General features: G+C 39.9%; 1 protein-coding gene across 1 annotated transcript; it reads left to right on the forward strand.

The window, feature by feature from the left end:
- The first annotated feature begins 168 nt into the window (after window positions 1-168).
- On the forward strand, window positions 169-13,771 carry LOC117379607 (ankyrin repeat and SOCS box protein 13-like). The gene is made up of 6 exons (XM_033976316.2): window positions 169-324; window positions 2,516-2,703; window positions 3,210-3,366; window positions 8,766-8,900; window positions 10,807-10,998; window positions 12,401-13,771. The coding sequence occupies exons 1-6, from the start codon at window positions 282-284 to the stop codon at window positions 12,526-12,528; spliced, it is 843 nt and encodes a 280-aa protein (XP_033832207.1). The 5' UTR covers window positions 169-281; the 3' UTR covers window positions 12,529-13,771.
- Window positions 13,772-14,307: the final 536 nt, after the last annotated feature.

Consider the following 14,307-nt stretch of genomic DNA (forward strand, 5'->3'; position numbering starts at 1 on the left):
CCAGTTTGAAATGTTAGTACGGTGGCATTACTCAATCTGGTCACCCTAATTTGGCCTGGTACATCAGTTATTTTTAGAGACGTGAATATTTATGTAGGTCAAAGTCATAAATCAGAAAAGTGAGTCCATGTGACTGCTACTCCACGTGACCCGCCGCTGTTTGTAAACACAGCGGAGGTTTGCTCAGTCTGATAGCTCCGTGTTAGCTCCGTGTTAGCTTGGTGTTAGCTTGTCTGTTCGCTCTTCTGTTAGCTCTGGCTTAGTAGAGTGGTAAAAACAGCATGGAGACCAAGAGTGCACAGCCGTATTTCTTCGGAGACATTGGTGAGTAAGAAAAGTACAAAAAGACATTGGACATTTGCTGTGGGCCAGCTAAAGCTAACGCACTGCACTCGTGTTTGACACGGGCTAATCAGACAGGTGTTTACACCGTAGATCCATGATGACACTGTGATAAGCGATACTGATCGTTCTTTGAAATCATACATATTTTTATGTGCGTGTGATTAAAACCTGGGACACACCGGGTTGGGGTGGTTGGTAGAAATAAACCTGTACATGAACATTCGACAATATCTTACAATTTTTAGCGTTGGCTAAAAATGGTAATATATGAACAAACTCAGGTCTAAACTAAATTGACCAGAGGATCAAATTGGTAAAAATAAGGACATCTGTGACATTTCTTGTGTAAAACTGGGACAAATCACTTGTTTTGTATAAATCTGCTGGGATAGGGGACACAGGACTTTAAACTGACTGTCTCGCGTCTGGTCACCTTAGGTTATTGAGAAGTTCTTACCTCACAGCCCAAAAGTCCTCGGTTCAATCTTACTTTTTGATGAGTTTGCAGGAGTAACATATTCATATCACGTTTTTATTTTTATTTTATTTATTTATTTATTTATTTTTATCAAAATGTGTGCATTCATTCATTTCGTTGCTTATTGTATTGAATATACGTTGTATATTGAGTATTACGTGATAATTAAACCTGTTAACATTTGTAAGAGCTGATACAGACTGACCAGAGAAAAGGAGCTTAAAGCTGCACTGTGTAACTTTTTTCTGGTAGAGGCTCTGTTACCTGCTTGTCTCCATGGAGATCCTGTTGCTTTGCCTGGAATTGAGTGTATGCAGAAAACATCACAGTCTTTGGAACTGTATTGGTGAATATCAAAGGTGTATGGGAGTCAATGGTTAGTCATGACATTTTCTCCTGTAAAAGGGCCACTAAATCTAAAATTTGACAGAGCTGCTGCAGTTTTAGGACTCCATTCCCCATTCAAGATATAAGATTGTTTATCTCCATGGAGACAAGGAGGCAACAGCAACAGGCCAAAATGTTACAGATCAGATCTGTGGAGAGGTCAGCTTGCCCACATCAATAATGCATGTTTTTTTCTAGAAAAATTTGTAAGCAATAAAAATAATTGTAAGGTGGACAGTTTAATGCCATATTATGGTACATACTTGTCCATGGCGATGAGCAAGTATCAGACCCTCTCTGAAAGGTGACATAGGTGATATAACAGATTTAACTTAATCTGAAAGGTGACACTTGTTTAGATCATAGCAGACTTTTTCCCCTCATAGTGAGGGGAAAAACAAAATAAAAAATGTATTTCAGTAATGATTTCATGAACATAAAAAAGGCTTTGAATCAGTGCCATTTAACACATAAAATAGTCAAATATCTTCCTCCAGAGTCTTGTCTGCTCCAAACCACATTCTCTATAGCAGAGGCCTGGCTTTGGACCTCTACATTAAAACCACCCAAACTCATCCCTGACCTTTAGACTGGACTGAATCTTGATCTTGATTAAAATGGTTCATTCCACAGCCCATGCAAATGCTCACAGGCTCATATTGAATAGGGCACAGTAATACCATAATATGCAATACACTATCCTCAATAAACTGCACATATTTCTCTGCGACATGGTATTTTTACAAACCAAATACATTTTAAAGACAGTATTTCTTTGGTATTTCAAAGTTAATATGAAAGACACACACACAAACTGTAGAGCTCCCACAAAATAATTTCCTTTGACACCAAAAAATACATCCCACAAATATATCCCACAATAATCATAATGTATCATCATATTATTTTATTTTGTTTACCCAGTCATTTTCATTTATTTATTTATTTATATTAAGCACATGGATTAAATATACTTAATGCACATTTCACAATTTCTTTCTTATTTAAGTTTGCATAGGAGTAGGAAGAAGAAAACTTATTAAATCCCACCCCTCCATTAATTAACATTAACATTAATTAAATGCTTTGTTTAAGCTTCCTGCCCATAAATGCTTTATGATCAGGTCAACTGAGAATCAACCTGGTCAGGAGGCAGCGCAAGGAGTACACAAAGAGTAGAACATGCATAATAAACATTCAAAACATATTTTCACTTATTAGACTGCAATATTTAGTACCAAGATATATTGATATATTTGGATATTTTTGCACAGCCCTAATATTAACGGGTGTATTCCCTGGAAGGCTGCTGGTCAGAGCGGACAGAGGTGCATAAGGCTGCCTCTGAGGGTGCTGCGTCTGCCCTGAGGCGGCTGATCGAGGGCGGGGCCTCAGTAAACATGGTGGCGGTGGACTCAATAACACCCCTGCATGAGGCCTGTCTGAGGGGCCAGGTGCAGTGTGTGCGGCTGCTGCTGGAGGCCGGAGCTCAGGTCAGAACACACAAACTGTATTTGAAGAATGGGTTAGTTAAGTTAGTTTGAGTAGTTCAGTAGTGGCCAGAAACTGTACAAAGTGTTGATTGATGCAGATAACTTATTAATTTGGTGGCACGGTGACTGACTGGCTGGCACTCACGCTTCACAGAAAGGTTGTTGGTTCGACTCCCGGGCCTTTCTATGTGGAATTTGCATGTTCTCCTTGTGTCTGGGTGGGTTTCCCTTTATATAAAACTTTGTTAACTGCTTTTGTATTTGTTTATTGTTGTATACTGACCTTGTATGTATAGGTATCTAATAAATAAAATTTCCCCCCTTTCGCTCCTCTCTCTCCCTCTTCCCTGCACCCCCTCTCTTCCCCTCTTTCTCTTCCTCTCTCCCCCACTTCCCTTTCCCCCTCTCTCCCCTTTCTCTCCTCCCCCCCCCCCCCCCCCCCTTTCTTCTCCTTCTCCCTCCTCTCTCCCCCTCCCTCTCCCTTTTCTCTCCTCCTCTGTGTCCAGGTGGATGCAAGGAACGTAGACGGCAGTACTCCTCTATGTGATGCATGCACTTCTGGGAGTCTGGAGTGTGTGCGTCTGCTCCTCAAACATGGTGCTAAAACTAACCCTGCGCTAACGTCCAGGACCGCGTCTCCACTGCACGAGGCCTGCATGGGGGGTACTGCTCACACAAGTACTGCAACTGCCATAAGAATAGCCATATGTATTCATCATTGTATTTGAAAATAAAGATACAGTTCACATTTAAAAGCTAGCATAAGTACATTTAATTTTTCCCTCATAGTTTATTGTAAAAGGAAGCACTTGGTGACAAGCAGTTGGTGACAAAATCATTATGTAATTTGATCAAATCTTGTGAATATGTGCCAAAGTATTCCAGCTTTAATATTTGGGCAAAGGCTAAAATTTGAAGTAATACAAGAAAGGGAGTCAGAGAATCAAAAACGAAAGTGAAACTTATAAAACATGTTAATATGTTGTTTTGGGCGAATATAGCATTTTCAAAACAACAATAAAAAGGGTAACATGGTATTCTAAATATGTTATGTTACAGTTAATATAGAGCGATCAAGACTTGTGACATCAACTATGCTGAACTCTTCCGCGTACCCACTTTTCCCCGTCATCTTTCACCCAAACTCCCCCCAGCTCCACTTCCTCGACCTTCACTTGATCCCTCACCCAAACTCTCCCCTGCTTGAATTAATAATTTTATTTCTTCTTTAATCTTGACTTTGTTTGTAACTGAAACACAGCTCGACAAAAACACAGGTAAGGCAATTCTAGTGGAATCAACTCCACCCAACTTCAAATTTGAATCTGAAACAAAAGTAAACAAAAAGGGTGAAGATGTGTGTGCATTTTTGTTTTAGAGATAATTTGGTCACTCACAGGTTGTCATTTGGGGTGTTTTCATCTTTTAAGTATGTTTCCTTTAAAATGGAGCTAAAACAATCACCCTCCATAGTTTACTCAATCATATACAAACCTCCCCAGCACTGTTGAAGTTTTATTGATGATTTTACTGAGATGCTTTTAGTTGTACACACGTGGACAAAATTGTTGGTACCCGTCAGTTAATGAAAGAAAAACTCACAATGGTCACAGAAATAACTTGAATCTGACAAAAGTAATATAAATACAAATTCTATGAAATTTAACCAATGAAAGTCAGACATTGCTTTCCAACCATGCTTCAACAGAATTACTTAAAAAAAACCCAACAACTCATGAAACAGACCTGGATAAAAATGATGGTACCCTTAACTTAATGTTTTGTTGCACAACCTTTTGAGGCAATCACTGCAATCAAACAATTCCTGTAACTGTCAATGAGACTTCTGCACCTCTCAGCAGGTATTTTGGCCCACTCCTCATGAGCAAACTGCTCCAGTTGTCTCAGGTTTGAAGGGTGCCTTTTCCAGACGGCATGTTTCACCTCCTTCCAAAGATGCTCAATAGGATTTATGTCAGGGCTCATAGAAGGTCACTTAGAATAGTCCAGTGTTTTCCTCTTATCCATTCTTGGGTGTTTTTAGCTGTGTGTTTTGGGTCATTGTCCTGTTGCAAGACCCATGACCTGCGACTGTGATCAAGCTTTCTGACACTGGCCAGCACATTTCTCTCTAGAATCCCTTGATAGTCTTGAGATTTCATTGTACCTGCACAGATTCAAGACGCCCTGTGCCAGATTCAGCAAAGCAGCCCCAGAACATAACAGAGCCTCCTCCATGTTTCACAGTAGGGACGTTGTTTTTTTCGTGATATTCTTCATTTTTCCATCTGTGACCATAGAGGTGATGTGTCTTGTCAACATGTAGTTTGCAAATTCCAATCTGTTTTTTTTATGTTTTGTTTTCAGCAGTGATGTCTTCCTTGGTCGTCTCCCGTTAAGTTCACTTTGGCTCAAACAACAACGGATGACACTGATGTTCCTTGAGCTTGAAGTTCACCTTTAATCTCTAGAAGTTTTTCTGGGCTCTTTTGTTACCATTCGTATTATCCGTCAGTTTGTTTTGTCATCAATTTTCCTCCTGCGGCCATGTCCAGGGAGGTTGGCTACAGTCCCATGGATCTTAAATTTCTGAATAATATGTGCAACTGTAGTCACAGGAACATCAAGCTGCTTGGAGATGGTCTTATAGCCTTTACTTTTAACATGCTTGTCTATAATTTTCTTTCTAATCTCCTGAGACAGCTCTTTCCTTTACTTCCTCTGGTCCATGTTGAATGTTGTACACACCATGTCACCAAACAGCACAGTGACGACCTGTAGCCCTATATATAGCCCCACTGATTGTAGACAACTGTGATGCTAATTAGTGGACACACCTCAGATTAACATGTCCCTTTGGTCACATAATTTTCTGTCTTTTCTAGGGGTACAGTCATTATTCTCCAGGCCTGTTTCATGAGTCTATTTTTAAGTAATTCTGTTGAAGCCTAGTTGAAAAGCAATGTCTGACTTTCATTGGTTAAATTTTCATAGAATTTTTATTTATTATTACTTTTGTCAGATTCAAGTTATTTCTGTGACCATTGTGAGTTTTTCTTTCATTAACCGAAGGGTGTCAACAATTTTGTCCATGTGTGTATGCACAGACTTTGATGGTTTAGTCATCACAGGTGATTTTAATGTACATGGGGATAATGTGTTTGAGAGAGATGCTAAAGAGCTCAGTTCTGCATGTCAGCAAGCCCACCTACAACAGAGGGCACACTCTGGACCTGCTCATTACAAAACGAATAAATATTTCAAATGTCAATGTGTTGGATGTTGCTCTGTCTGATCATTTCTGTGTCTTCTTTGACCTGTTTGTTATTCCCAAACCAGCGGCTGGTCCTGCAGTTGTTCGAAGGAGACACATAAATGATAAAACAGGTGCACTGTTCATGGAAATGATACAAACTGAAAATGCCTCATATACAGTCCCTGACAAAAGTCTTGTCTCTTATCCATTTTGTAGAAACAAAAGCTTATAACCTGATTTTAAATTAATTGATTGGTCTTAGAAATGTCTCATATGAAAGCTAAAACCCTCCCAAATTATGCTCAATATACTGAAATAAATTTGCTTCACTGAAGAAAGATTGATCATTTAATGAACACAGAAAGGTCAGATTTTGGCAAGGCAAAAGTCTTGTCGCCTTGTCATATGATGCACCCAATCCTAGATTACAGCCTCACCTGTGATCAGTTACTGATCAATCAATTAGTGGGTGTGTATAAAAAGAACCCCAGCACACCAGACTTTCACATCAACTGCAACTTGACCTCTGACAACATGCCTAAGATCCACCCTGAGACCAAAGCGACAGACCCAGGCTGAAGACCAGATCCACTGCTGAGGTGGCTGACACCTTCAATGTGTCTCAGTGTCAAGTACAAAGAATAAGAAAAAGATCTGAAAAGACTGGAGATGTTTTTGACAAGCCCAGGTCCGGCAGACCCCACAAGACAACTGCTCAGGAGGACCGTTTGTTGATTTGAAAATCCAAGGCCAGCCCCTTTTCCACTGCAGCAGAGCTCCACCAGCCCTGGTCACCTCAAGTCCTTGTGTCAACCAGAACAGTTTGTAGAATTCTGTCTTGAAATGGCCTCCATGGTCGAATCAGTGCACAGAAACCAGCACTAAACAAAAGGCAATTTAAAAAACATGTGGCATTTGCCAAAGCCCACAGCCTGCTAAAAGGATGGACACTGGAAAAGTGGCAGAAGGTGGATTTCTCAGATGAATCCTCGGTTGAATTACATCACAGCCGCCACAAATATTGCAGGAGACCTACTGGAGCCCGCATGGATCCAAGATTCACCCAGAAAACAGTTAAGTTTGGTGGCGGAAAAATCATGGTCTGGGGTTACATCCAGTATGGGGGTGTGCGAGACATTTGCAGGGTGGAAGGCAATATCAATAGCCTAAAATATCAAGAAGTATTAGCTACCTCTTACATTCCCAACCATAAAAGGGGGCAAATTTTGCAGCAGGATGGTGCTCTATCGCATACTTCTATCTCTACATCAAAGTTCCTCAAGGTGAAGAAGATCAAGGTGCTCCAGGACTGGCCCAGTCAACAGACATGAACATCATTGAGCATGTCTGGGGTAGAATGAAAGAGGAAGCATGGAAGGCAAAACCAAAGAATCTTGATGAACTCTGGGAGGCATGTAAGACTGCTTTCTTTGCTATTCCTGATGACTTCATCAACAAATTGTATGAATCATTGTCGAACCGCATGGATGCAGTCCTTCAAGCTCATGGAAGTCATACAAGATATTAAATATGGATCTCACAGCACCGCTACTTAATTCACTGACGTTATGCAACATATTTTTATATTTGAAGTAAATTATTTGTTCAATTTTCTGTAGGTGACAAAACTTTTGTCTTGCCAAAATCTGACCTTTCTGTGTTCATTAAATGATCAATCTTTCTTCAGTGAAGCAAATTTATTTTAGTATATTGAGCATAATTTGGGAGGGTTTTAGCTTTCATATGAGACATTTCTAAGACCAATCGATTAATTTAAAGTCAGGTTATAAGCTTTTGTTTCTACAAAATGGATAAGCAACAAGACTTTTGTCAGGGACTGTGTTAATGTTGGTGATTTGTTGAACTCTTTGACTTCGAGTGTTTTGAATGTTCTGTACACCATTGAAGGTTAAAAAGGATAAGCAAAAATAAGAAGGACATTAAAATCACACAAATCAAAACATAAATTATCACAAATAATCATCATAAAATTAACATTAAAAGAGAAGAGTGCAGAATAAAAACCTTTCAGTCACATGCACAGCTAAACAGAACTGTTTTGAGCCTGGATTTAAACATTGTCAAAGTAGAGGCCTGTCTCACATCTTCAGGAAGAGTGTTCCAGGTTTTAGCTGCATAAAACTGAAACTCTGATGCCCCATGTTTAGTCCTGACTCTGGGCACCAGCAGGAGGCTGGTCCCTGAAGTCCTCAGAGTGTGAGATGGTTCATATGGCACTAACATTTCAGAGATGTAGTCTGGTGCTTGGCCGTGGAGAGACTTGTACACAAGCTTTAAAGTCTGTTCTTTGAGCTACAGGAAGCCAGTGCAGAGACCTGAGCACAGGACCTGAGTGTTCGTACTTCCTGGTTCTAGTCAGGACCCGAGCAGCAGTGTTTCAGTTTTATGCAACTAAAACCTGGAACAGTCTTCCTGAAGATGTGAGACTTTGACAATGTTTAAATCCAGGCTCAGAACAGTTCTGTTTAGCTGTGCATACGACTGAAAGGTTTTTGCACTCTTCTGTTTTAATGTTAATTTTACAATGATTATTTGTGATTATGTTTTGAGTTGTGTGATTTTATTGTTTTTCTTATTCTGTAAAGCACTTTGAATTACTTTGTATATGAATTGTGCTATACAAATAAACTTGCCTTGCTTTGCCTTGCCTTAATACCCCATAGAATTGAAATACCCCTCTTTAATACCCCATAGAAGAGTAATACCCCCTTCTTTAAATCTGGTCTATACTAGCAAATGTTTTCACCATTCAAATTGTGTTCCCATCTGTGTGTGTGTTTCTCAGGTAACTCTGAGTGTGTGGAGCTCTTGGTGTCGATGGGGGCCAGTCTGGAGGCGTATGACCTGTACCACGGCACTCCTCTGCACGTGGCCTGCGTTAATGACCACATAGACTGTGTCAGAGTTCTGCTCAATGCAGGTCTGAATCACATAGACCAGGGGTCTGCAACCTTTAACACCCAAAGAGCCATTTGGACCTGGTTTCCACGGAAAAAAAACAAAAAAAAACAGTGGGAGCCGCAAATACTTTTTGACATCTAAAATGAAGATAACACTGCATGTATTTGCTTGTATTTTGTTTTTGTTTTACCATTTTACCTATTTACTTTGTATAAAACAAACTATAGTGTGTTGCTTATGAAATCCATGAAGCGCTCCTGAACCGCTGCACACAACGTCTGCAAATCAGGGCTGTACGAAGTCACATCTTTACGCAGGACTTTAAGCTGTTTTAAGCTGCATGAGTGGTGTTTTTTTTTTGTTTTTTGTTTTTTTTTACATAGCTCACGGTGGAAAATAGCTGCTTACATACTTATGTGGATCTGAAAATCGACAAGACTCCAAATGCATATTTCTTGATATATAGCATTTTGGCGGCATTTTGGCAGACTTCCGCGAGTGTGATGCTTATTTTGAGTGACGAAAAATAATAAAAAATACATTTATTTTAATATTTCAAGATAACAGTAATCTTCAAATTTAAACCATAATTTAAAAAAGAACTAACACAAATAAAATGCACTTCAATTAAATACTTTTTTTTCCCCCAAGCCACGCAGTATAAGGATGAAAGAGCTGTGTGTGGCCCCGGAGCCGCAGGTTACCGACCCCTGACATTGACTGTGTCGAATTTTGTATTTTAAATTTACTACACATTTCACCCACAGCCCTTTTTTACCGCAAACTCCTAAGGGAGCAGTGTAGTAATGTTTTGTGCAGTTATCTCTTTGCATTTAGGTGTTCAAATGGAGCTTTATATGCGTTCTTTAAGCAGCAGGTTGACCAAAACTAAACATTGGCCTCTGCTTGAGATTTAATTACTACAAATATTGGCTTGATATATCAGCCAACCAATATATCGGTCTATCTCTAACACTAATGTTGTGTAGGGCTGCATTATGGCAAAAAATCATAATTATTTTACTCATATTTGAAATCAAATTTTTCTCAAACTATTCCTCCTACTATGTAAAATATATTTTATTAGTATTTTGTATTTAAACATGTACATGAAAAAAGTGGCTTTGCTCCTGGTTTTGAATGGCAGAACAAGTGCATGTTCATGTTTTTTAATTGAATATACCAATAACTGAAATCATGATTATAAATTCAGCTGGTCGTCTCAAAGGTTCGATCCTGCCTTAGACCAATGCAGACTGTTGTTGTGTCTTTGGGCAAGACACTTTATCCACCTTTCCTATGTATGAGTGTGTGATGTGAGCAATCAGAGGGGCAGATTAGTGGCCATGTGTCTTTTAGTCTGCCCCAGGGTACCAGTATTGAGTGTGAAGTATGAAGGAGTTCTTACACTGAATGAATGCATTACTGTAAGAAATTACTATAAGAAATCTCTATAGGTTTGTATTCATTATCTTAGCGAGTTGTCTCATTGTCTCATTGTTTTGGGGCATCATTCACTCTGTGTATGTGTGTGTTCACATTCAGTGAAGAAAGTCATTGGTTTTATATTCCTTCAAAATGCTGTCAATGTGTCCCTGGGCACTTTAGTCTATAAATCCTTCCCGTTACAGTAATGTGGCTAGTTGTGACAGGAAGGGCATCTGGCATAAAAACCTGTCCGATCACCATGAGAATGTGTATTGCTTGTTGCACTTTGGTGTCGTGGGCTGCACCATAATCCATGTGAACTTCTAAAAAATTGTATTTCTAGCTTTTTATCATTTAACAAAAACACTAATGAGCAAAGCACTTTTAATTTAAATAATTGAATGGGCAAAAATGAGAGAGTAAAGAGTAACATTTAATAATGAGTATTTTAGTCTCATCCACTGTTGTGTAAACCAGTTGGATCTGTCTGTCCTTAGGAGCCAAAGTGAATGCATCACGCTTGCACGAGACGCCGCTGCATCACGCTGCTAAAAACCTGAGTGAGGACATGATCCAAATCCTGGTGGAGTTTGGAGCCAACGTTTACGCTCGAGACCAACACGACCGCCGACCTGCAGACTACACGCGGCCCGGCTCACCCCCTGCTGAACGCCTTCACTACTATGAGAGTGAGTACCAACAACAGGGAAATCTCTCTATCTTGGAATCCTTAACCTTTGAAATCATTTACAATTGCATTTCAGTTTATTCAATTACATTTAATTTTATAAAGCCCAAAATCACAACAGCAGTTGTGATTAGGGCTGAACATGATAAATGATTTAACCAACAGAAAGTTAGAAAAGCAACAATGAAGGGATTTTGCATTTGTATTTAAAGGAGTGCTGTGTCTTTTAGGTAATTCAATCACTATGTTTATCCCCGAGGGGTGATTAAAAGCCCCAGACAGTAGCAGAGTTACATAATGAAGATTAATATCATAACCATACACTGTACATATAAATGGACATAGCTAACCTGCTGGTCGCCAGGTTCCAAATAGGAAGTGACCATGGGCGCGCTTCAGACTCATTCGACGCTGGCTCCAATTCACTTTACACTGAAAAACTGTTGTTCCGTTTAACCCACTGTACATAATCCTGGGTTTTTTATTTCACTATTGTGTCCATGAATCAAGATATGAACATTAACAACAGATAAATCAGGCGGCTTCTTTTCCCAAGATCGTTTCTTCTAGCGTTAGCAACACTGTCAATCAAACCTGTTACTAAGTGCCTGCGCCCTGCTAAACTAGTGGGTGGGAAGGGGCATTACCTTCAACAACATTGCTGCGGATTGGCTATTTGGCTGCTATGATACTCCAAATTCCAAAGATGGAACTTGGCTCCAAATTCGCCCCTATAACTTATAGACTCGATGAGCTTCATTTGACTGGAGCCAAATGCTGTGGGTGGGACTCTAAAGTCTCCATTGGGTCCTCGAGGGTTCATGGGAGTTTGCCCAACCAGTCCATACATGCTTTGTGGATCTGGAGAAGGCATTCGACGGTCTCCCTCATTGTGCCCTTTGGTGAGGTGCTCTGGGAGTATGGGGTCCGGGGCCCTTTGCTAAGGGCTGTCTGGTCCCTGTATGTCTGGAGTAGGAACTGTGTTTGCATTGCCGGAGTAAGTCAGACCTGCTCCCCGGGTGAGGGAAGTCTGGGAGTCCCTGCTTAGACTGCTGCCCTGGATAAACGGAAAAAAATGGATGGATGGACAGTAAAGTTAACAACTACTAGCATGCTAAAAGCACATCTCCTGATTCCCACACAATAGAATGCTTTCTAATTAGACGCAGACAGTACACAACGGACGTATTTTGATCCCAAGACCTGCTTATACAGTATAGCTGTAGTAAAATGGCATATTACGTTTGGGCCCCTATGAAACTCGAGTGCACCTTCAGTCACTTTGGGCTCCCATTTGACACATTCAAAGGTTGAACACTCTCTCTCTCCCTGTGTGTAGGCACTGGTTTTAAACTGTAAATATTGCTAAGATAAAAATAAAGTCGTAAACTCTCTGTGTGTAGGCACACCTCTGAGTCTGCAGCAGCTGAGTCGTTTGTCAGTGAGGAACCATCTTGGCCCCAGAGCTCTGAAAGCCATCGCACAACTGGACCTGCCCAAGATCCTGCTCAACTACCTCTGTTTCCACTGACCAGAACCAGGGCTAGGACCAGGGCTAGGACTAGGGCTAGGACTAAGGCTAGGACTGGACTAGGACTGGAACTAGGACTGGAACTAGGACCGGACTAGGACTAGAACCAGAATCAGGACCGGGACTAGGACTAGAGCTAGGACCATGACCAGGACTAGGACCAGAAATAAGGACCAGGGCTAGGACCAGGGCTAAAACCAGGGCTAGAAATGGAACTAGGAACAGACCAGGACCAGAACCAGACCAGAACAAGACCAGAACCAGATCAGAACCAGACCGGAACCAGACTAAACCTGGACTCACTCAGACCTACAGGACTACAAGACAACACAGAAAGACACTGTATTGTCTGGAATTGTGGATTTTAAATTAATTTAAATATTTATTCTTAATTACTGCTCACATGAGTCTTATCTTATCACAATTTTTAGTTTTTTTGAAAAGACAAGGGAAAATGTACTTAAAGAGGGAGTATTATGCAAAATCAACTCTTTTGGAGCTTTCTACCTATGCATGTTTGAATAATCTAGTGATCTCTCCCAGGCACTATTCACAAGCCTATGTCATCCAGGCTCCCACATGGCAATGCTCCATAAATATACGATACGATAGCATGATACAAAACTACACAACAACTTGACAAACCTGATGTGATGTGCTGTAGTTGATGATTGTGTTGTGATAGCACTTTGAATGGCGAGTGACTTAGCACAGAGAGCAAAGGGAGTGGATACTCCCTTTAAACCATGTTAATACGTTGTACATTCTCAGTACAATAAAAAGTAACATGGTGATCTAAATATGTTATGTGTACCTCACTGAAGTAAAATACTCCCTCTTTAATTCATTATGTCTGTGCCAAATATAAGAAAATGTTAAGGTTATGTTTTATGTTGGTTAATTATGCAATGTATTTTGCATATATGTGATTTATCTAGAGTAAAAGTAGCTGTTCAGTATTATATAAACATGTATTTCCAAACTCTTAAAAAATCTAAAAGACATAATAATTTGATGAACCCATTTTAATGTTGTGAAATGTTCATGTATCAGTCTCATAGAATGGACTGTGATGGTCACGCTCACAGTGCAAACCTGTAGAATTCATTCTCACATATGAAATACATTTTATTCTTTCAATCCCAACTTTTTCAAGTTCAAACAGTTAGTTGTATCTTTAATGAACTGTATAATGAAATATAATTTTGCCTTATTATAATTCATAATAAACATGGGGAATATAAAAATTATGAAGTTATTCTCTCTTTTCTCCTTCTCATCTGACCCACTCTATGCAGTTTCAGGCTGGTTTTGTCATCGTAAAACGATGCCAAACATCAAACATTATTCAGCTACAATTTTGGGCTGCTATATGCCAGACTTTTTTATTTATTTTTTAATCATTATTCAGTAGCCTTCCTCAACAGTTCTTACACTAAAAATTCTTATTCAGGTCAGTAGTTTTACTTAAAGTGACAATATGTAACTTCCATCTGCCTGATTCCATGGAAATAGGAAATTAAAGCCATACTGCGGAACATTCTCTGGAAATCAATGAGTTTTATGCCTAGACTGTATATATAATCAATAGATATAGTTAATCTACTTGCCGTTGCTATTGTGCGAACATTATTAATAGACAAATCGGGTCACCCCGCTAGCAGGTTTGGTCAACAGTTTGGTTGACAGCGTTGCTAAGTGATCCCTGTCAAACCAGTGGCATGTGACGGAATGGGGCATTACCTTCAACAGTCTGGCTCAGGAGTGGCTCTTTGGTTG

This window comes from Periophthalmus magnuspinnatus, chromosome 12, assembly GCF_009829125.3.
Source record: "Periophthalmus magnuspinnatus isolate fPerMag1 chromosome 12, fPerMag1.2.pri, whole genome shotgun sequence".
NCBI classification, from domain to species: domain Eukaryota; kingdom Metazoa; phylum Chordata; class Actinopteri; order Gobiiformes; family Gobiidae; genus Periophthalmus; species Periophthalmus magnuspinnatus.

Coding starts and splice junctions, on each gene's coding strand:
- LOC117379607 (XM_033976316.2), top strand. CDS start 282: ATGGAGACCAAGAGTGCACAGCCGTATTTCTTCGGAGACATTG. Junction 3,367..8,765: donor GCACGAGGCCTGCATGGGGG/GTACTGCTCACA, acceptor TGTGTTTCTCAG/GTAACTCTGAGTGTGTGGAG. Junction 10,999..12,400: donor ACGCCTTCACTACTATGAGA/GTGAGTACCAAC, acceptor CTCTGTGTGTAG/GCACACCTCTGAGTCTGCAG.